Below are 22,199 nucleotides of genomic sequence, written 5' to 3'. Positions count from 1 at the left end.
GCACAACCAGGAGATGCATCCTTAGCTCCTTTCCAGAGTAGAAAGACACTGAAGAAAAGAAGCGCAGTGCCCTCCCCTTCACATTTGGTCGGCAGCAGAATGAGGAAAGTCTAAGGAAAACCAACTCCTAGTACCCATTATTGTCGTTGCAAAGCCAAACATACAAGAGAAAGAACAGCAACAGACATGCTGCCCAGCAGGAAGTAGTATGTTAGATACCAAACAGTGACACAGAAAACTGTCATAAATTTTCAGGCAACACTGCATATCCTTGACTTCTTACATTAAACCAAGAAAAACATCAGTGCTGTTCATCAGTTGTAGTTAAAGTGGGGTCTGCTTCACCTGAGAGCTTACCTTTTCAAAAGTTTAAACAGGCGTTTCAGCTTCACTGAAGTTATATTAAAGAACGATGCTTTGTATTCATGTAGGAACAAACATAAGTTCTTCACATATCTGTCAGGGCATCCCTTTTTTCCATTAAACAGCAACCATATTTGACAATTAAAACAAATCAAGAAATTAACGTACCTTTCCTGACTTATCCAAACACATAGTGTGAAGTCCTCCTGCTGCAATGGCCACAATATTTTCAAGGTCTGGCACAAGTGCAGGTCGTGTTCTTTCTTCAATATTTTCTCCAAGGCCGAGCTGGCCAACATCACCCATACCGACAGTTAAGACCACACCATTATCAACTTTAGGAGCTTCTAGAGTTACTGTTAAAAAAAAAAATTGAAAGAAAAAAAAAGTATTACAATTTACAGTTTTATAAACTACATAATATTTTGAAAACACACATAGGGTGATAGGTAAGGTACATAATCTTTTACATAAATGATCCTACAATGTCCATAACACACCTTCAGTTTAAGAATCACACAAACTGCCAATAAGGATTTTACCGATAAACTTCACTGCATAAAATATAACTTGAACCTGAATTGCTTTATATTTCCTGGACATCAATTTTCAAAAATATAAAAAAAGGCAAAGAAAATGGAAAAAAATTACAGAATATGAATTCATAAAACAGATCATATCCAGGATGAAACCAAGGAAGTTAAATGAGGGGCAACACCCAATTCTTGGATTAGTGAAACCAACCTGTACAGCAAGTGTAGGGCAAAAAGCTCACGCACATGACTGCTGCTGTGACCTACCAAAAAGCTCACTCACAAGACAGCTGCTGTGTGACCTACCAAAACACAGTAGCTCACATTTTATTGCTTTGAAAGAGGCCTAGTTTGTATGCTGCAAATAGATGCACTCAAAGACTCGGCAAAACCTAAAATCCATTGGTTACATTTCCTTGATAAGTATTGCACATTTTTTTACACCTTAGAGACAAAGAACCAGCACATGAATAATTAGTCAAATCCAATAGGAATTTTAATTAATTTCTCGTGATACTGTATTCATAATAAAGATAGCAAAGACTTTCATGTAAATTGTACGGTAATGTACTATAGAACAAGAACCACACGTTTTTATGTAATAATTTACATTAGTAATATGTTTATATGCCTCATTCACTAATGACACACTGGCCCAATATCATCTTGCAATAAGTGGTAATATAAAGTTCAGCATCACATTTGGATATAGTAGCATTTTGATTCTTCCTTTCAGTTATAACACAATAATGTTATATTTTGTAAAAAGATGCAGCAGGAATGATGAAAAAGTCTTTTAATTGGACATCAGACACATTCAAATATCAAATTTTTATATCAATTCATACTCTCAACCATATAAACCTAAGACCTTTTAATAAGAGTATGAATGGCGAGCGATTGTGACGCAGTTCCGGTAGGCCCTGCTGCTGCCTCCGATGCCTTAGATGACCGCGGAGGTAGCAGCAGTAGGGGATTCAGCATTATGAAGCTTCATCTGTGGTGGATAATGTGGGAGGGTGGGCTGTGGCACCCTAGCAGTACCAGCTGAACTCGGTTGAGTCCCTTGTTAGGCTGGAGGAACGTAGAGAGTAGAGGTCCCCTTTTTCGTTTTGTTTCATTTGTTGATGTCGGCTACCCCCCAAAATTGGGGGAAGTGCCTTGGTATATGTATGTATGTATGACTTCAGCAAAGCTGGAAAGGCTCTTAAACCTTTTAACAAGGCAAACACAGCTGGGTGGTGGGAAGGCTTTGCCCACCCAAGAGGTAATGCTACCTTCACTTTGACTTATCATCTAGGACTTGCGGGGTGGTTGAGGCAGACAATGTAACTTAGAAGTCTCAGGTTTATATGATTAAAAAAATACAAACATAAAAAATTTCTAACTTGCTCCTACATTTGATACAAACCTATAACCCTTCAATATAATGACGTCTGCTGAACTTTAAAATATGCCAAATATAGACAACATGACGTAAAGGATATGTCTTTACCTCCGCCAATGAAGTTGGAAGGTTATGTTTTCGCCCCTATTTGTGCGTGTGTTTTTGTTTGTGAACAGCATCCCGGCCACAATTTTAATTGTAGAGTAATGAAACTTGCAGGGATTAACTGTTATGTAAAAACCTGGAAATGATTAAATTTTGGAAGGTCAAGGTCAAGCAAAATGTCCAATTCACGTAATTAGCCATAAGTTTGAACACTGTTGTCACAAAGACTTGAAACTTGGTTCATATTTGTTTGAAAATCCACGCCAATTAATACATGTTAAGGGCAAAGGTCAAAGTCAAGCAAAAGGTCGAGAAATAAGCTGCCACGGAGAAGGTCTGTGCTCTACTTAGTGCCCCTCTAATTTATAAATATGTATAAAAACATATGAAAGTTAAAATCACTTGTATATCCTACAAGCATACTGTACATGGTCATATATCACACCTAGGATATTTCACGAAAAAAGCTCCTCCCCTACTTGATATTAGCCAATCCTCCTCCTTTCATCAGCCAATCAACAAAGACTTTGGGATTCTAGCATGTATTCCTGATTGCGTACGGGCTATTTTAGAGCGTTTTTTTTTTTTTTTTTTTTTTTGTTAGCACCAGGATCGGCTGATTTTTATTAAGAGGATTCAAATCAAGTTTTAAAACATTATTTATGTCTGCCCAAAACAATATGGAATGTATAGGAAAATTATAAAAACATATATAGCTACACTGGCTTTATATATTTCTGAGGAAAAGAACACTAAAAACTTTCTTTGACAGTATAACTTCTATTAAACTGCCCAAGTCCATTTCTAAATATCAACTTTCGTAAAAAAAAATCCTGCTTAACATAACCTGTCAAATATTTTTCTATTATGAAAACTATGCATTGGAGGAAATAACAGAGAAAAAAAATGCTCTGTTTGAGAATTGATAAAAAATATAAAAATATGTTATTTTGATAATAAAATAAATTTTTTAATATACTTACCCGGTGATTATAATAGCTGCAACTCTGTTGCCCGACAGAGAACTCTACGGTAAAAACTCGCCAGCGATCGCTACACAGGTTGCGGGTGTGCCCAACAGCGCCATCTGTCGTCCAGATACCCAGTACTTAATGTAAACAAAGACTCAATTTTCTCCTCGTCCCACTGCGTCTCTATTGGGGAGGAAGGGAGGGTCCTTTAATTTATAATCACCGGGTAAGTATATTCAAAAATTTATTTTATTATCAAAAAAACATTTTTCAATATTTAACTTAGCCGGTGATTATAATAGCTGATTCACACCCAGGGGGGTGGGTAGAGACCAGCAATATATGTTTACATTATTATGAGCTAAGAGTTTTTATTTCATTTTAGAAGTTATCAAAATAACAAAAACAAAATAAATAGGTACCTGGTAAGGAAGTCGACTTGAACAATTACTCTGCCTTTTTAAGTACGTCTTCCTTACGGAGCCTCGCGATCCTCTTAGGATGCTGATCGACCCCTAGGATCTGAAGTATCAAGGGTTGCAACCCATACAACAGGACCTCATCAAAACCCCTAATCTAGGCGCTCTCAAGAAATGACTTTGACCACCCGCCAAATCAACCAGGATGCGAAAGGCTTCTTAGCCTTCCGGACAACCCAAAAAACAACAATAAAAACATTTCAAGAGAAAGATTAAAAGGGTATGGAATTAGGGAATTGTAGTGGTTGAGCCCTCACCCACTACTGCACTCGCTGCTACGAATGGTCCCAGTGTGTAGCAGTTCTTGTAAAGAGACTGGACATCTTTCAAGTAAAATGACGCGAACACTGACTTGCTTCTCCAATAGGTTGCGTCCATTATACTTTGCAGAGATATATTTTGCTTAAAGGCCACGGAAGTTGTTACAGCTCTAACTTCGTGCGTCTTCACCTTAAGCAAAGTTCGGTCTTCCTCACTCAGATGTGAATGAGCTTCTCGTATTAACAATCTGATAAAGTCTGACCAAGCATTCTTTGACAAAGGCAAGGATGGTTTCTTAACTGAACACCATAAAGCTTCAGATTGGCCTTGTAAAGGTTTAGTATGCTTTAAATAGAACTTAAGAGCTCTAACAGGGCATAAGACTCTTTCTAGTTCATTGCCTACGATCTCCGATAAGCTGGGGATATCGAAAGATTTAGGCCAAGGCCGAGAAGGCAGCTCATTTTTGGCTAGAAAACCAAGTTGTAGCGAACAAGTGGCTTTTTCTGACGAAAATCCTATGTTCTTGCTGAAGGCATGAATCTCACTGACTCTTTTAGCCGAGGCTAAGCATACCAGGAAAAGAGTCTTAAGAGTGAGATCTTTCAGGGAGGCTGATTGTAACGGCTCCAACCTGTCTGATATGAAGAATCTTAGTACCATGTCTAAATTCCATCCAGGGGTAGCCAAACGACGCTCCTTGGCGGTCTCAAAAGACTTAAGGAGGTCTTGCAGATCTTTATGTTTGGAAAGATCTAAGCCTCTATGCCGGAAGACCGATGCCAACATGCTTCTGTAGCCCTTGATAGTGGGAGCTGAAAGGGATCGTCCTTTTCTCAGGTATAAGAGAAAAACAGCTATTTGAGCTACAGAGGTACTGGTCGAGGATACAGAAACTGACTTGCACCAGTCTCGGAAGACTTCCCACTTCGATTGGTAGACTCTAATGGAAGAAGCTCTCCTTGCTCTAGCAATCGCAATGGCTGCTTCCTTCGAAAAGCCTCTAGCTCTCGAGAGTCTTTCAATAGTCTGAAGGCAGTCAGACAAAGAGCGTGGAGGCTTTGGAGTACCTTCTTTACGTGTGGCTGACGTAGAAGGTCTACCCTTAGAGGAAGACTACTGGGAACGTCTACTAACCATCGAAGTATCTCGGTGAACCATTCTCTCGCGGGCCAGAGGGAAGCAACTAACGTCAACCTTGTCCCTTCGTGAGAGGCGAACTTCTGCAGTACCTTGTTGACAATCTTGAACGGTGGGAATGCGTAGAGATCCAGATGTGACCAATCTAGGAGGAAAGCATCTATATGTATTGCTGCTGGGTCCGGGACTGGAGAGCAATAGATTGGAAGCCTCTTGGTCAGCGAGGTTGCAAAGAGATCTATGGATGGTTTTACCCCAAGTGGCCCAAAGTCTCTTGCACACATCCTTGTGGAGGGTCCATTCGGTTGGAATTACTTGCCCTTTCCGACTGAGACAATCTGCTATGACGTTCAAGTCGCCTTGGATGAACCTCGTTACTAGGGAGATGTCTTGACCTTTTGACCAGATGAGCAGGTCCCTTGTGATCTCGTACAACGTTAGTGAGTGGGTACCTCCTTGTTTGGAGATGTACGCCAAGGCCGTGGTGATGTCCGAGTTAACTTCCACCACTTTGCCTCGAAGGAGAGACTTGAAGCTTTTCAAGGCCAGATGTACTGCCAACAGCTCCTTGCAGTTGATATGCATGCTCCTCTGACTCGAGTTCCACAGTCCTGAGCATTCCCGACCGTCTAGTGTCGCGCCCCAGCCCACGTCCGATGCGTCCGAGAAGAGAACGTGGTTGGGAGTCTGAACAGCCAGCGGAAGACCCTCTCTTAGGTTGATATTGTCCTTCCACCAAGTCAGACAAGACTTTATCTTTTCGGAAACCGGGATCGAGACCGCTTCTAGCGTCTTGTCCTTTTTCCAGTGAAAAGCTAGATGGTATTGAAGAGGACGGAGGTGTAGTCTTCCTAGTGACACAAATTGTTCCACGGATGACAGCGTCCCTACCAGACTCATCCACAGCCTGACTGAGCAGCGTTCCTTCTTCAGCATCTTCTGGATGGATAGCAGGGCTTGATCTATTCTGGGGGCTGATCGTCTTGTTGTTCAGCAACGTCCTCATCAGAGGGTTCCTCATCCGAAAACTGATGAGGAAACGGCAACGGAGTGGGCAACGTCTGGCTCGCTGAGTCCGGTCGCACTGGTGCATGCGTGACGGAGCCGGACGCAATATCATGGAACTGCTGCACAGTCTGTGAACTGTCAACAACCATGGGTGCGCGAGGAAGCACAGCGTCAACCCGAGACTGTCTAGACCGTCTGGGTTGTGCAGTCAACACCCTACCGGGTTGCTGAGGTTGACGCACTGCGTCAAAACAAGTCACCTCTGCTGGTTGTTGAACGTCCTGAACGTCAACAACCACCTCAGAGCGTCGCTTAACGTCAACGTGCGGCTGGCAACCCACACTGGGTCGCATCGGTGGAGGAACCACCTCAACTGGCAGACGCGAGTAGGTTACCTCAGCGTCAACAGGGCGCACAACCGACCGGTTGGAAGGTTGTTGGCCAGAAGGTTCGGTAGCAACCTTCTCCGCATTAAAGTCCTCTATCAAGGACGCAAGCTTGGACTGCATGTCTTGCAGCAAAGCCCATTTAGGGTCTACGGGAGCAGGTGTGGCAACAGACGGGGGTTAGCGACTGAGGCGGTACCGTTTACCATCCCTGATAGCCTTGTTATGCGTGACATAATTGTACAGCAAAACTTCAAAGGCTCGAAAACAGCTGTGAAGTTGACCTGTAAACAACTTGGAGCGTCTCCTGGCCAGGCGCCAGGGAGAGTCTACGAGAATTGAGAAGTCTATCTGGGCAGAGGCATGAACTCCCAAGCCGAGAACTTCTCTCGTGTCATATCAGACTCTCGCTCTATAAACCAGTTTAAAAGAAGGGAAAGCAAAGGCTGTATCCCCCAAACTCCTCCTGGTGAAAAACCAGTCGCCTAGCCAACGTAACGCTCTCTAGGAGAGCGAGAGAGCACTAGCTTAAAAACAACGGCTTCGAAGTAGCTAGGCCTAGTGTAAGCTCTGACGTTTAGGCGAACGAGGAGCAGCAGTTACAAAAAGATCCGGACAAAGATCCTTAAAAAAAATTCATCATGATTTAATTAAAGTCCATAGGAGGCTAAGCAGCTTTAGGCTCCTCTCCCTCTGACAGAGTCCTCAAGGGAATATCAGTAGGAGGGAGAACAGCAACTTCCTCATCTACAGGAACCTTGTCCGATAAAAGCTTTGTCTCAAGCAAGGGAGAGACCTTCCGTGGTGGCAATGCTTTACAAGCAGAGTCCACACTCACTGGTGCATTAGTAGCGGACCAGAACGCAACGTCATGTAACTGCTTGACAGTCTGTGAACTGTCAACAACTGAACTGTCAACCACAACAGGTGCGTGAGGACGCACAGCGTCCACTCGAGACTGCTTTGACTGCCTAGACTGAGCAGTCAAAACAACTCTAGAATGCGGAGGTTGACGCACAGCGTCAAAACAAGTCAACTCCGATTGTTAGTGAACGTCTTGAACGTCAACAGGAGCCTCAGCAAGTGGCCTAACGTCCAAATGCGGCTGAAAAACCACACGAGACCGCATCGAGTGTGGTTCTAAACAACCTGACTGACGTGACTAAGCTACGCCAACGTCAACAGTAAGCACAAAGGAACGTTAGGTTGGCTGAAAGCCAGGATATCAATGAGATAAACGGCTAGACTCAACGGACTAATCGGCAGAATAGTCTTCCATAAGGGAGGCAAGCATATACTGCATGTCTTGCCATACAACCCATTAAGGATCAACGGAAATGGTTGTGGTAAGAGACGAGGGTAACGTCTGTGACCGCAACACTTTGCCTACAAAAAAAGACTCTCGGAGTCTGTGTTACGCTTTTGTTAGGCGGCGAGCAGTTATCCGATGACTGCATAGGGTCAGAGCTGTCCTAATGGTTGTAACCAGGACGCTGGACCTGTCCTGAAAGGACTGACTTTCGCTTAAGGGCTTCGAAACCTTGTGACAGGTTTCTTATGCGAAAAGCCTTCGGATGACGAGGAGAAACAACGTCTCTCTCGTCTTATGGTAGGGGAGATCTTGGTAAGATACACCCGATACCATAGAGGGAAAACGTCTGTTCGTTGGTCAAGGCCTCTCGAACCCATAAGTCGTTTGACATTACTTCTCCCCTGGGCTTGGGAGCATGTAAGAGGTCCCGGACTAGGTGAACGACAGGCACGAACAGACGAACCCTCGGACGCAACACTGTAACACTTTGCGCCTCGGACGCAACACTGTAACACTTTGCGCATATCACTTTATCACTTCGATTTTCTGTTTTGCACTTATTTCTACCTGAAACACGCAATTCTACCCTTCATTAAAAGGTAGTAATTGCGAAATCAGTCGTATAATGCAAGCTCATTAATACCAGCAAAAAACAGAAAACATATTTTAAGATAAAAAAAAATCAGTGGCTGGGAAAGAGACTAAACACTAGTTCATATAACTACGTTTTCAATCTCTCACCGCACATAGCCTGGGGACGAGAATAAAAAACTAAAAACGTTTTATCCTTCCTCCCCGTACAGCGACTAGGGACGAGAGTAACTCTAGAACAACGTTACCTGCTTGAACGGAACGTTTTCTCTCCTCTCTCTCCCTCCGTCTCTATCTCTCTCTCTCTCTTCTCTCTTGATTTTGCACCTAAGAGAAGAGCCCAATTATATTTCGTCAAAAAAACATGTTATTTGACTAAAGGAAAAAACTGAAAGGTTTTTCAAATAAAAAGTTCCTTTAAAATAGAATTTAAAACATTTAAGCTAAGAAAGAATGAACAAAACGTCAGAATCGATTTACTCTTACTGCAAAGTGAAACCGTGATACACTCTCTCTCTATCGTAACGATAGAGCGCATGTTGAACGTCCTGAACGTCAACAACTGCGTAGCATAAATAAACTAAACGTTAGTTCATCTTTGAAAACAGTACGAAGACTATCAAAGAAATTCTTTCATAAAATATTACATTTAAAAAGTTTTAAATCCTTAGCTCTTTAAAAGCTAATTACGATATAAAGAGCTCTACGTTGATTAACTTCGGTTTCCAAGTTAGGACCGCCTACTCTCAGGAAAGGTCTATATAAACAAAACATTAAAATTATTTTTATATGTTTATAATAAATGGAAAGTTAATCAAAGAGGCCTAATAAAGGCGGAGAGATATAAAATATATAGAGGAAAATCTATAACATGATAAGATAATTACTAAAAGCCTCAACACACTTCCGTCTAAGGGAAGGGTCGGCCATTTAAAAGTGAAAGAAAGTCCATACTCTCTTTGTCACCATAATTAAATCTATCCAAAACGAGTTCAAGATTTAAGATGAAGATAAAACACCTGCATAGCGAAAGCTCAAAACTAGAATAAAGTACTTCACCAATTAGTTGTGAAAAAACTCCAGTTTAGCAACAGCGAGTAAGTACGTCTTGTCGATAGCTCGACAGAGAGAAAATTGAGTCTTTGTTTACATTGAGTACTGGGTATCTGGACGACAGATGGCGCTGTTGGGCACACCCGCAACCTGTGTAGCGATCGCTGGCGAGTTTTTACCGTAGAGTTGTCTGTCGGGCAACAGAGTTGCAGCTATTATAATCACCGGCTAAGTTAAATATTGAAAAATGAAGGGCCTATAAAGTAAGCAGTCAAATGACAACATTTTTTGAAGACAGTGAGTATTTTTTCACTGGGTTCTGCTCGGTTATAAGGGATTCCTCACAAAGGTTATAGTTTACTGTTGATCATATCATGTGTTCCTTGGGCAAATTACTATTTCAAGTATAAAATAACCTGTGCACCCCTCTAAGAATCATTTCAGTGAATGAAAACTTCATATAAAGACGAGGTGGGATTCTCAGATCCTTGCTTTTTCAGGAAGCATATCAAAACAAATAGTGAAAGTAAAGCAATAGCTAATACTGCACTGTAATATTTCTTTCATTTTCCACTTCCCCAAACATCCACACAAAAATATATTTTCAACGGAACACTACTTATTGTGGACATGTCTTTTCCAGGATATTTTTTTACTCCATTTGACTATAATTTAACAATAGGTAGTGATCTTCAATCTAAGATCCTTCCGAGGGACGGCAGCTCTAGTGGCTCCCAAGTGGCCCAACAGCAACTGGTTCCCTCTGATAATGGAACTGAAGCTGAGGCTGGTCCCTCTACTGAACCCAGCACTATCTCAACGGGTTCAGAAGTCGACTGTCTTCGCTTCATCACAGAGAACCCAAAACCTTCATCTCATGATTTTCTCGCCCTAGCGGTTAAGAAAAGATTTGGGATCTCAAAAGGCAGTATAGACTTCTTAGAAGAATACAAGTCCAAGTCAACCAGAAGACAATATGAATCGTCTTGGAAAAAGTGGGTTGCTTTCGTTAAAGCAAAAGGACCGAAAGAAATCTCAATAGACTTTTGTCTGTCCTTCTTTATCCACCTTCATGAACAAGGTCTGGCACCCAACACGATAACTACATGTAAGTCGGCCCTGACTAGACCTCTTCTATACGCCTTCCAAGTGGACCTGACGAACGAAATCTTTAACAATATCCCGAAGGCATGTGCTAGACTTAGGCCTGCAGCTCCTCCGAAGCCCATTTCATGGTCCTACACTATGCTTCAACGTGAACAATGAAAGATTGTTCTCTTAAGGATCTAACTCAAAAAGTTATTTTCCTGTTCGCTATAGCCTCAGGGGCTAGAGTTAGTGAAATGGTGGCCCTATTCAGAGACGAGGGCCCTATTCAGTTCACAGAAGTGGGAGAACTGAATCTTTTTCCTGATCCAACCTTTCTCGCTAAAAACGAGCTACCCTATAAGAGAAGGGGTCCCTGGAGAATCTGCCCTCTGAAGGAAGATTTCTCTCTGTGTCCAGTAGAATGTCTAAAGGTCTATCTTCGAAGAACTTCAGACTTCAGGGGAGGACACCTCTTTAAAGGAGAAACTTCAGGATTAAACTTATCCCTAAAGCAACTGAGGGCGAAGCTCACCTACTCCATTCGCAGAGCGGATCCTGACAGTACACCCGCAGGTCATGATCCAAGGAAAATTGCTTCACTGAACTTTTTTCAGTATACTGTATGGACTTTGAGCGTCTTCGCTCATATACTGGATGGAAGTCATCCAGAGTGTTCTACAAACGTTATGTGAAGCAAGTGCATGAACTGAAGCGTTATGTGGTGGCGGCAAGTAGTGTATTAAAACCTATCGTCTAGTACTGCAATGAACAGTGACTAGATTTGGACTTTCAAGTAGTGTGGAAAGGTGTTGACACCTTCCAGTGCAATACCTTTTAAGGGAGTGTCACCATGGTGACACTAAAGACTGTTCAAAATCTCAGGTGTGAAATTCTACAGATAACACTTGTGCCGTGTATACTTGTACACAGTGTTGATAATATACGTTTACAGAAAATTATACTGTATTGGAAAATTTTATCAAATTTTCAAATTTCATAGTGGCACTAATCATTTCTTCCCTTTCAGTTGGAAAATTTTTCTGTTAAAAACTGTATGTATAATTCCTGTAATATATATTACACTTGTTATTCTAATTTTATTCATTTATCGTAAATAAATGTCTATTAAAGTGTAATTGCGTCTTATTTCGCCCCACAATTAACACTTTAAAAGTAGCCTGAGTTTTCTTGCTTATTTACCAAAGTAAGCATCATATTATTGTATACTGTACTTACAAACATAGTTGATACTTATTGTTCCGACAACATATACAAACTGTGAGACTTTTGTATATCTAGTTGATACTTATGTTTGTTCCTACAATATATGCAAACCTTGAGACCCCTTTTCTACTGTCTAGTATGACTCTTCCCTGCAGGGGGCAGGAAGCCCTAACATTGTCCACGATTAGTGGTAATGACGTATAACGGTAACGTCATATGTCTCAATGGTTCGGATGACCATAGAAAAAATTGTCCCAAGGTTAAGGCACTTATGAAAATCCACAGATACAGTGCTTTCTAGTAATTCTCCGGTAAACTTCCATCAGGACGACATGGCTTGAGCTCAAAAAACGGATTTTGAAGCGAAGTGAAAAATCTATTTTTGGGTGAGATAGCCATGTCGTCCTGATGGACCCGGCCTCCTTTTCCACAGAAAAGGCTTAGGCAAGATCCCTCCCAAAACTACTATATCTGTAGCACCATGCTCAAAGCTACAAGGAATGATCGCCATCTTGGATACTCGTAGTAGTACGGGAGGAAGGGTAACCTTGATAACGGCTCCCCTTTTGTTTCGCCACTCTTCCCCCTCAAAACGAAAATGCTATTCGGAGTGAAGATTGCCATGTGTCGTATCAAGATATTCGTCCCCTGATATTATGCGATATCCTTAAGGAAAATTTTAAGGATATTCGCGCCAGGAGTTAGAATTCTGGAGACCTAGCGGTCAATTCTCGGGGAATATCACTGTAGCCAAATATCCCTTAGAAAGCTACCAATAGGAACCTTCCATCAGAACGACAGGGCTTGAGCCCAAAAATGTCTTTGTAACCAATTATATATGTATGTATGTATGTATTATGTACTGTATCTATCTATACACACATATATATAATATGAACGACAAGCTAACTCACGAACGTGAGCATGAGCGCGAATGCGAGCGTCTCGCTCGAGAGAGCATTCATGAACATCCCGTTCGTGACGTGAGCGCGATTGTGAGCATCACGCTCATCAGCGTGAGCGATCGCGAGCATTGTGCTCGTCATCGTGAGTACGTTCATGAGCGTTCCACTCCTGAACGTGAATGCGATCGTCACACTCGTCAGCATGAGCAATAGCAAACATTACGCTCGTCATCATGAGAGCGATCGTGCGTTCTCAAAGGTTGAGGATAGAGTAATGTCACAATCAAGGACACTATCTCACTCATGATCATGATTGTGTACTCACGATCATGAGCGTGATTGCTAATTAGAGCACTGGTTCATGATCACAAGCGTCTAGGTCGTGATTATGACCACAAAACGCTCGTGAACGAGACCATGAGTGTCGCGAGTGTATAACTCACGGCACAAACATGCACAAAAGTTGTGTAAAGACTCTCCCTCGGAGGGGGAAATCTTACACTTGAAGATGAACCTCTGAGCAGCACTGTTGCTACAGAAAAAAGCCAAGGGAAAATTGTAAGATGTCCCCGAATGGATTTTCTAACGGGAATCCAGCCGGAGTAATCTCCCGAAGGGAAAACCGAACAGGTGTTCTTCGTCTTCAAGAAAAACATCGAGATCACGATCACCTACGCTCTTGTGATCGTAGCGATCTCTATGGCAATCAATGATCATCGTAAAAGACGCCCTAATGGGTGCCAAACATCTGGTCATCACGAACGACAACCTGACCGACTATGGGATGAGTCTCGCCACTGCAATCGTTGAACAGAATAAATTCTGAACTCTTCATTGGATTGTTGCTAACAAAATCCTGACCAACCAGGAAGATGAGCTAATGAGCCTCGCCACTGTGATCATTAAACAGAATAAAATTCTGCGATTGTCAACGAGAAGGAAGATCCGTCGATTCGGAGATTGTCAAACAAGCCGTAGCTTGATGATCGTCCTTGATCCCGCAATCCTCAACAGGCAGAGGCTACATACGCGCTGAAACATTGCCTGTAGGGAGAGAGAACATTGCGGAATGTTGGGAGACGACGAGATCGGCATAAGGTGAGAAGACTCGTCGTCAGCAAAAGTCAAAGGAAGGGCGAACAGGGTAGACCTAGTCGACAGCTAAGACGTCATCCGCAGCCACAGTCACCGACTTTACCCCCGATGCCATCATAAAGTGCAGAGGAAAAAATAAATACCTGTAGAGGATTAAAATTTTCTCCCCTCCGAGGGGGAAGAATAAACCGAAACCACGAACAGGAAAGGGAAGCCCCAAGAGGAGACGTCAGCACAGAGGAATCCTCCGATAACTCGCAGAATGAACATCGACATCTATGTGTAGAAACAAAAGCCATATCTGTGAAGAAAAGAATAAGAGTAAAGCAATACATTAGTGGTAAATGGCTAAGCCTTGAAAGGAGAGAGAGGAGACATCCCATTTCTACCAGCCAAAATTAAAAGTGACATGATTCACTGAACCATGAGTAGATATACAGTAGGTGGCTGAGTAGCCCCCAGCCACCACCCCTACCTACACACTGTAGTGGTTAGGTAGGGTTGCCACCTCACTCTTAAAATCTAATGGCTGCCTTCCAGCTGCATTAGAAGTAATATCCAATAAATAGCGGGTTTGTTAGTATGGGAACAATTGTATTTTTCCTAGTGTGTGAGTGAGACAGGTAGCTGGCAACCAACACTAAACACTACCCATCACTAATCCCCCACTAACTATAGTCCATTTCTTTTAACGAGTCATATTTGCACCGACTCCCAACGGTGCCATTTTAGCTCGGAAAAGTTTCCTGGTCGCTGATTGGTTAGAATTATCTTGTCCAACCAATCAGCGATCAGGAAATTTTTCCGAGCTAAAAGGGCACCGCTGCGAGTCGGTGCAAATATGACTCGCTAAAAGAAATGGACTATAGCAGGTTGGGTAGTTGCCATTTTGCTCAAAGTCTTAATTGTTAGTCTTCCAGCTTCGCCAAAAGATAATCCCTAATAAATAGTGTAAGGTTTGTAGAGTGTAGGAACAATTAATCTTTTCTAGGTGAAAATATGAGCAGAACGATATGTGAGATCGCATGTTACACAAGTATACACAGTACTCTTAAATTATGAATAATTATAAAAACTTCAATAAGCTAAATTATCCTTATTTCTTCAGGGGCTTATTAATAGGTAGATTAATCATGAATTAAAGTTTCAAGTTACATAAATCATGAAAAAATCCTAAACAGTGTGCGTTATATCTGGAAAATCAAATCTGACCACGTTCTAAATAAGCATGAGGAAACTGTACTGTAAATATTCCCTTGCAATACAAACCTCTGGGTTTCTTTGCTTCTTTCATGTCACCATCAATTGCCCTTTTACGGCCTCTACCTTTGGGCTGGTTTCTGTGAGGTACATCTCCATTCACCTTAACTTCTGATTCTTCAACACCAACAGGCTTCGTTGACCTCACCATCTTGCCAATCCTGTAAGAAAACCATTTGTTGACTAAATCACATAATCAGATATATTCTCATAATGCACACTGTACAGTATACAGTACTACTGTAAAAGCATTTTCTGTAAATTAAATTGTATTTGATAAATCAGGAAAGAATATTTACATCATAACTAACAGTACAGAATTACACAAAAGAAATATCAATCCACAATTAGAATATGGTAACTTGGTAAAGAAAGTAAAGCACCACAATTATGAAGACATTAATAATGGACGAAATGTTTGATAAAACCAGCAGTTATATCACAATATTTTTTCAAGTAATTTGTATTTTTACTAACTATACAAACCTGAGTCATTTAATGGGAGTATGATTTCGGATTGGCTGGAGCTCGGGTTAAAATATTTTACAAGATGATAGTTATTACCTCCGCGTGGCAGGGAAACCAACAACCTTCCCAGTGTGACGGTCTGAACGATCCCCCGGTCTCAGAATTCTCCTTGATAATCTGCGCATGCGCGAACATTACCGTTTGCCCGTGCATACGAGATTGATGTTTTATGTTCCTGTAATGTTAGCGTGCGCAGCTCAACATTACCGCTTGCCAGTACATACGAGCTTGATGTTTTATTTTCATGCGAGCGAAACGAGCTAATGGTGGAAAAGAACCATTATACAATGTCAAGGAGAATTCTGAGACCGGGGGATCGTTCAGACCGTCACACTGGCATACCACGACGTCACTTTGTCCTTCACCTTGGCCTTGTTTGGTGGTTGAGGCGAAGTACGACAAACCCTTATCTTTTAAGAGGAGACAAGTCCCTTCCCTATAATCATATTGGCCGATTTAAACTCCAGGAAGTCACAAAAATAGATGTCGAGGATGACCTGGAACACAGGCTAAACAATGCCAGTAAATTGAAAGGGGCTTCACTGGACCTAGTACCCAAACACTAATACCTCCTTTCAATTATCCATAAAGTCCTACAGGGATTTCATAGGGAAGGACCTGTGAAGAGGTTGTGACAGTGTCCATCTTCGCAATAAACTCAGAAAGGAAAAATATCATCATATCTTGTCCTGACCTGGCGACGAACCGAAAGCGCCTGGCTCACTCACTGTTGATTATTGCCATGGAACTAAAAATGAGCAACTTGGCAAAAGAGCTATGGCATACAACATCTCCAACAATTCATAAGGTGGAGATCTCAGGACAAGAAAAACACCATTATCATAATCTAATTATAAATGAAAATCTTGCTTTTTTTGGCTCCTGTCAGGCAAGACAACCGCTCCTCCATCCACACCACGCTCTCTCTGCATCACTACCGATATTAACCACTTTTGATCTTTTACTAGAGCTAATTTTCTTCTTCCTTATGTTAGCAAGATGTTGAAACTGTCTTTTCCTCTTTTAAATGATACAATTCTTGCCGAAAACATGAAAAACAAACGTAAAAAGAAGTGAATGTCAAAAGGCGTTCAAAGTTTTTTTTGCAATTTCACAAAGACAATATTAATAAATACTGATTATTATGAATTTTATATTCCTTTATGGATATCAATGAACGAAAACAAAGTCGTTTATCATAATTCAATAATAAATGAAGACCCTTTTGCTCAATATCTTGCTTCTTTTGGCTCCTGTCAGGCAAGGCCGCCTCTCCTCCTTCCACTCCACACTCTTTCTCTCTCTCTCTGCGTCACTACCAATATTACCCACTTCTGAACTCTTGATATAGTAAATTTTCTTCTTCCTTAAGTTTGCAAGATGTTGAAATTGTCTTCTCTTTGAAATGATAAAATTCTTGCCGAAAACGAGAAAACAAACTTAAAAATGAGTGAATGTCAGAGGTCAAACTCAGACACGTACTCTAAGAGGTTTGTGGTAGGACTGAATGGAGAAGGGTGTAATTTACCATGTAATATATCGTCGTGTGCCTCGTGGAAGCTATACAGATGCCTTTGTTCACTTCCCTTAACATTAAAAAGTAATAATTATCAAAATTTATAATAGAAGAAATACTGCATCTTCTTGTAGGGAACAATGCTTTTGGTTTATTGAGTTACTTTTGCTAATTACCCTATAACTATGAAAGCAAGAGGAATCTCGACAACATATTTCATATATGCATTCTCTATTGCCAAACGAAGCTCAGTGAATTTTTTCTGGATTTTGTTTTTCTCCCTATACCCTCATATATTGGAATTCCAGTCGGGCTCCTTAAGGAAAGGTTTGAAACAAGTATGATCTGATATCCAGACCTCAAAGCCTGCAAGTCTGCCCATTCCTTTAACCTGTGAGTGAACGCGAGGCCGAACCTTGTTTATCAGGAAGAAATCAAACGAGGAGGCCAAAGCGAGAGTTGACCAAGAAGAACCAATTAAGGGATAGCTGACAGCAACAGGACTCAAACCTGAGGGAGAGGGTTAACACCCTAGGGGAATGAAAACTTTCATTTTCCTCCCCAAGAGACGGGAAGGAAACCCACAGGAGAAAAGGAGAAATTAAAAGTTTCGCCAACAATTCACACAGGACCTAATCGTAAGAGAAAATTCTTCATAAAGGGAAAAAGGCCAAAAGACGAGACCTCGATAAACCAAGGCTGAAGAAGGACGATAAATGACCAACCTTTAACACCTCAAAGGGACCCACAGAGCCTGCCAACTAGCAGCAAAAAAGTTTTGGCAAGCTGAGGCCACAGAAATAGAAGAGCTGAATCTCTCGAATAAAGGAGCATTACTTCAGTTGAAGTGGCTATCCTGGAGGGTATTTAGCCTCGCATAGTGTATCGGCTCCTCCATGTTGACCAGTTTTTCTGACTTTTTAGTATAGTCTATGGGTATCGTCAATCACTTTATTTATAATTCTGGACATATTGTTTTTGTTATAATTCTTGTTAATCTAGTTTTTAAGTATGATGTGTCTTTTTTTATTTCTATTAATTCTTAAGCTGTCTGGAGACATTGAGCGAAATCCGGGACCAGTACGTCCTAGATTTCGTCAATGACGTCTTCTGTATTGCAATATTCGTGGTCTTCATGCAAATATCCAAGACCTTACAGTTGCGTCCAGACAGTATGATATTCTTTTGTGCTCAGAAACTTTGGTTTCTAATATGAGGCACTCATCTGAGCTCCTTATAAGTGGTTTTAAGAAGCCAATAATGTTGAAACATGATGCCATCCCTAGGGCCAGGGGAATGGTGGTGTATATTAGGACCGGGTACCCTGCTTCTCATATGTTCTGCTATCAATGTGGATGTCATGAGATTCAGGTAATAAAAGTTTGGCAAGCATAACTACTTTTATTTACGTTCGATCTACCGGAATCCAGACATGGATGATTCTATCTTCGATTGTCTTCTTATCATTATGGCTAAGATACAAGATGATAGAAAGGCTTCTTTTGTCTTTGTTGGTGATTTTAATGCTCACCATAGGGAGTGGTTAAGTTCTATCTCTCCTACCGATCGCCATGGCTTAAGAGCTTTAGACTTTGCCTCTGAATCAGGCTGTGAGCAAATCATAAATGAAGCTACTCACAGGTCTGGTAATTGCTTGAACCTCGTAAACACCGACTCCCCTGGCGTTATAACTAGTATGGTTGGTTCTCCAGTCGGGACATCTGATCATGCCTTGATTTCATTAGTAGTGAAGACTGAGCAGCCTGTCTCTGATATATCATACTCTTGTAAAACTTATATGAAATCCCACGCTGACTGGAATGGGATTTTGCATGACCGTTGGTGCTTGAATTGGTCACAATTATATAGTAGTGTAGATCCTGTTGTCCCTTTGAATGAGAATCTTGTCAGCATAACTGATAGGCGTATCCCTTCTCGTGTGAAAAGGTACAGAGTGAAGGACAAACCGTGGTTCAATGATGATTGTAGACGTGCTTATTTGGAAAAGCAGGAGGCCTATCACCTTTGGAAGGGTAACAGATCAGATTTGACCTGAAACAACTATACTCAGCTTCGAGCTTTTGCTCAGAGTGTTTATGCCTAAACTGAAAAGGAGTACAATTTAACCATAAAAGAAACCCTTTCTAGTACAACTCAGGAACATAATTGGTGGTCTACCCTTAAATCTGCACTCTTCGGTGTAGATGCAACAGTTCCTCCTTTACTTAACCAGATGGCTCCGTCACTCACTGTCCAAAGGAAAAGGCAACCCTTTTGGCTGATGTTTTTCACAGTAAACAGAGTCATGAAAAACTTGAACTTCCTCATTCCTGTTTTCCTGAGCCTAAACTAACTAGTTTAGCTTTTCGGTCTTGTGATATTAAAGCTCTGTTGATGGACCTTGAGGCCTATGGAGGTGTAGACCCAAATGGTATTTTTCCTTTGTTTTTTATAAAGACAGCAGATTTCTAAGTTCCAAAGTTATCTGTTATTTTGCGCAAGTTAGCAAGAAGAGGAGTTTTTAGCACTTGTTGGAGAATTGGTAATGTTACTCCTCTATGTAAATGTGTTTGTGGTAGCTCAAGTCCCACTGATTACCGCCCAATTTCCATAACTCCCATATTATCTAAAGTTTTTGAACGTCTTAATAGGTTTGCTGAAGGTAATCATATACGTATTCCCTAGTTTGCAATTTGGATTTCGTAACGGCATTGAAGCATGTGATGCCCTTCCCTTCTTACAATCTCCAATGCTGTACAGAAATCCCTTGATTGTGGTCAGGAAGTTCATATGATTGGCTTTCATTTTAGTGCTGCCTTTGACAGTGTGGTTATCATGAGGCCCTTGTTTTCAAACTGAGACAGTTGGGAGTGGGTGGATCGTTTCTTAGCATTATTATTGATTTTTTAAGTAATAGATCTCAAAGAGTTATTGTTGATGGGCACCATAGTCAGTATAGGAATATGATATCCGGTGTTCCACAGGGCAGTGTTCTTGGCCCATTACTTTTCAAACTATATACACATGACATGTGGTTTGGCCTAGAAAACAAGCTTGTTGCATATGCAGATGATGCTACTCTCTTTGCATCAATTCCATCCACTGAATGTAGATCTGGGGTTGGTGAATCCCTTAATAGAGATTTAGCTAAGATTAGTGCATGGTGCAAATTATGGGGCATGAAGTTGAATCCTAACAAAACTCAAAGTATGATTGTAAGTAGGTCAAGGACGGTGGCTCCTCAACATCCGGATCTCAGTATTGATAATGTTTCTTTAAATTTGTATGACTCTCTTAAAATTTTAGGTGCGATTCTCGACAGCAAATTTACTTTTGAGAAACACATTAGGTCTATGTCTTCTTCAATTGCACAAAAAATTGGCTTATTGAGAAAGTCTTACAAGATTGTCGGTGATCAATCTATTCTGAAGAAGTGTTTTAATTCTTTCATTCTACCTTGTTTTGAGTATTGTTCTCCTGTCTGGTGTTCAGCTGCTGATTCTCATCTTAATTTGTTGGACAGAAACTTATGGTCTATTAAATTTCTTATTCCTGATCTAGATATTAATCTTTGGCACCGACGTTCAATTAGTTCATTACGCATGTTGTATAAGATTTTTCATAACTCTGACCATCCTTTACATTCAGATCTCCCTGGACAATTCTATCCTATTCGTAATACTAGGCAGGCAGTTAATTCTAATAGCCCGGCCGTCTCCATCATGAGGCTCAATACTACACAGTATTCTAGAAGTTTTATTCCAGCTGTTACCAAGTTGTGGAATGATTTTCCTAATCGGGTAGTTGAATCAGTAGAACTTCAAAAGTTCAAAGTTGGAGAAAATGTTTTTAAGTTGACCAGGCTGACATGAGTCTTTTTATAGTTTATATATGACATATCTCTTTTTGACGTTGTTAAGAGTTTGTATAGGACATATCTGTTTAGACACTTACTGTTTTTAGAATGATATATTGTTAATTTACTCTCATCATTTATTTATTTTCTTATTTCCTTTCCTCACTGTGCTATTTTTCCCTATTGGAGCCCTTGGGCTTATAGCATCTTGCTTTTCCAACTAGGGTTGTAGCTTGGCTAGTAATAATAATAATAATAATAATAATAATAATAATAATAATAATAATAACAAGAAGGAACAAATCCTAAGTCTCTAAAATAAAAAAATCTAAGGATTGACAGAAGGTCACATGTTAAAATAATGCGCCTCTGAAATGAACTCCCACTATAAAATATTTCAAATAAGCTGGTTTCTTTTTTTCTATTTTTATAACTCAGAAAATTGGTCAGTGTTACCACGGGAGTCAAAGTTACCCCGGTTAACGGTACAGTACCTACCTACAGGGGAGGCAACCCCCTTTTAGACTACCATCTTCTTAGCTTAGCCCATGACTAAGTCTCAATCCTGCATTTTCTTCTCAACCAGTTTCACTCTTGGCAAGGTAACACCAAAATAGGGGTGTATGTATGATAGCAGCCACCTGTATGTATGATGACTGCTAATTTAAAATACGGCAGTGTAAGGAGGTGTTAGCCCCCGTTAGGCAAATAGGTAAGGACACAGCTTGTAGGTTAGGTTAAGGGGAAAGTTTAGTTTAGTTGTCCATTTTTGGGGTATATGTATGATAGCGGCCACCTGTATGTTACATTATGGCTAACTTGGAATACGACAGTGTAGGAGGGGGTCGCACAGGAGGCGTTAGCCCCCCAATAGGTAAAGTAGGTAAGGAAACGGCTTGTAGGTTAGGTTAGGGGGAAACGTATAAGTCAGTTGATGTCCATTTTTAATCAATGCGTTAGGAACTGGCCGCTGATATACAAAGGCTCCCCAAAGTATAAAACCAAAATATTTTGTAAATCGTAAAACAAGCTCCATATATTTCAGACCAAGATAAACATTTGGTATTATTTTACTGTATTACAAGGCAATGTAACCTAGGAAAAAAACTACTTTTTTCTATAGAAAAAGAATTCCGC

The 22,199-nt window shown here is 40.9% G+C and overlaps 1 protein-coding gene across 1 annotated transcript in view; it reads right to left on the bottom strand.

Annotated features, from left to right (window-relative positions):
* Positions 1–22,199, bottom strand: part of LOC137624584 (regulator of chromosome condensation-like) — a 63,161-nt gene that overhangs the window by 24,718 nt on the left and 16,244 nt on the right. The window contains exons 2-3 of the mRNA XM_068355525.1: positions 15,172–15,323; positions 532–719 (exon numbers count right to left, since the gene is read on the bottom strand). Of these exons, the coding sequence (XP_068211626.1) occupies positions 532–719; positions 15,172–15,313 (330 nt within the window). The 5' untranslated portion in view covers positions 15,314–15,323. The remainder of the gene's footprint in view (positions 1–531; positions 720–15,171; positions 15,324–22,199) is intronic.

This window comes from Palaemon carinicauda, chromosome 31 (assembly GCF_036898095.1).
Source record: "Palaemon carinicauda isolate YSFRI2023 chromosome 31, ASM3689809v2, whole genome shotgun sequence".
NCBI lineage: Eukaryota > Metazoa > Arthropoda > Malacostraca > Decapoda > Palaemonidae > Palaemon > Palaemon carinicauda.
The sequence above is the reverse complement of the archived record's forward strand: the minus strand, read 5'-3'. Positions and strand labels throughout refer to the sequence as shown.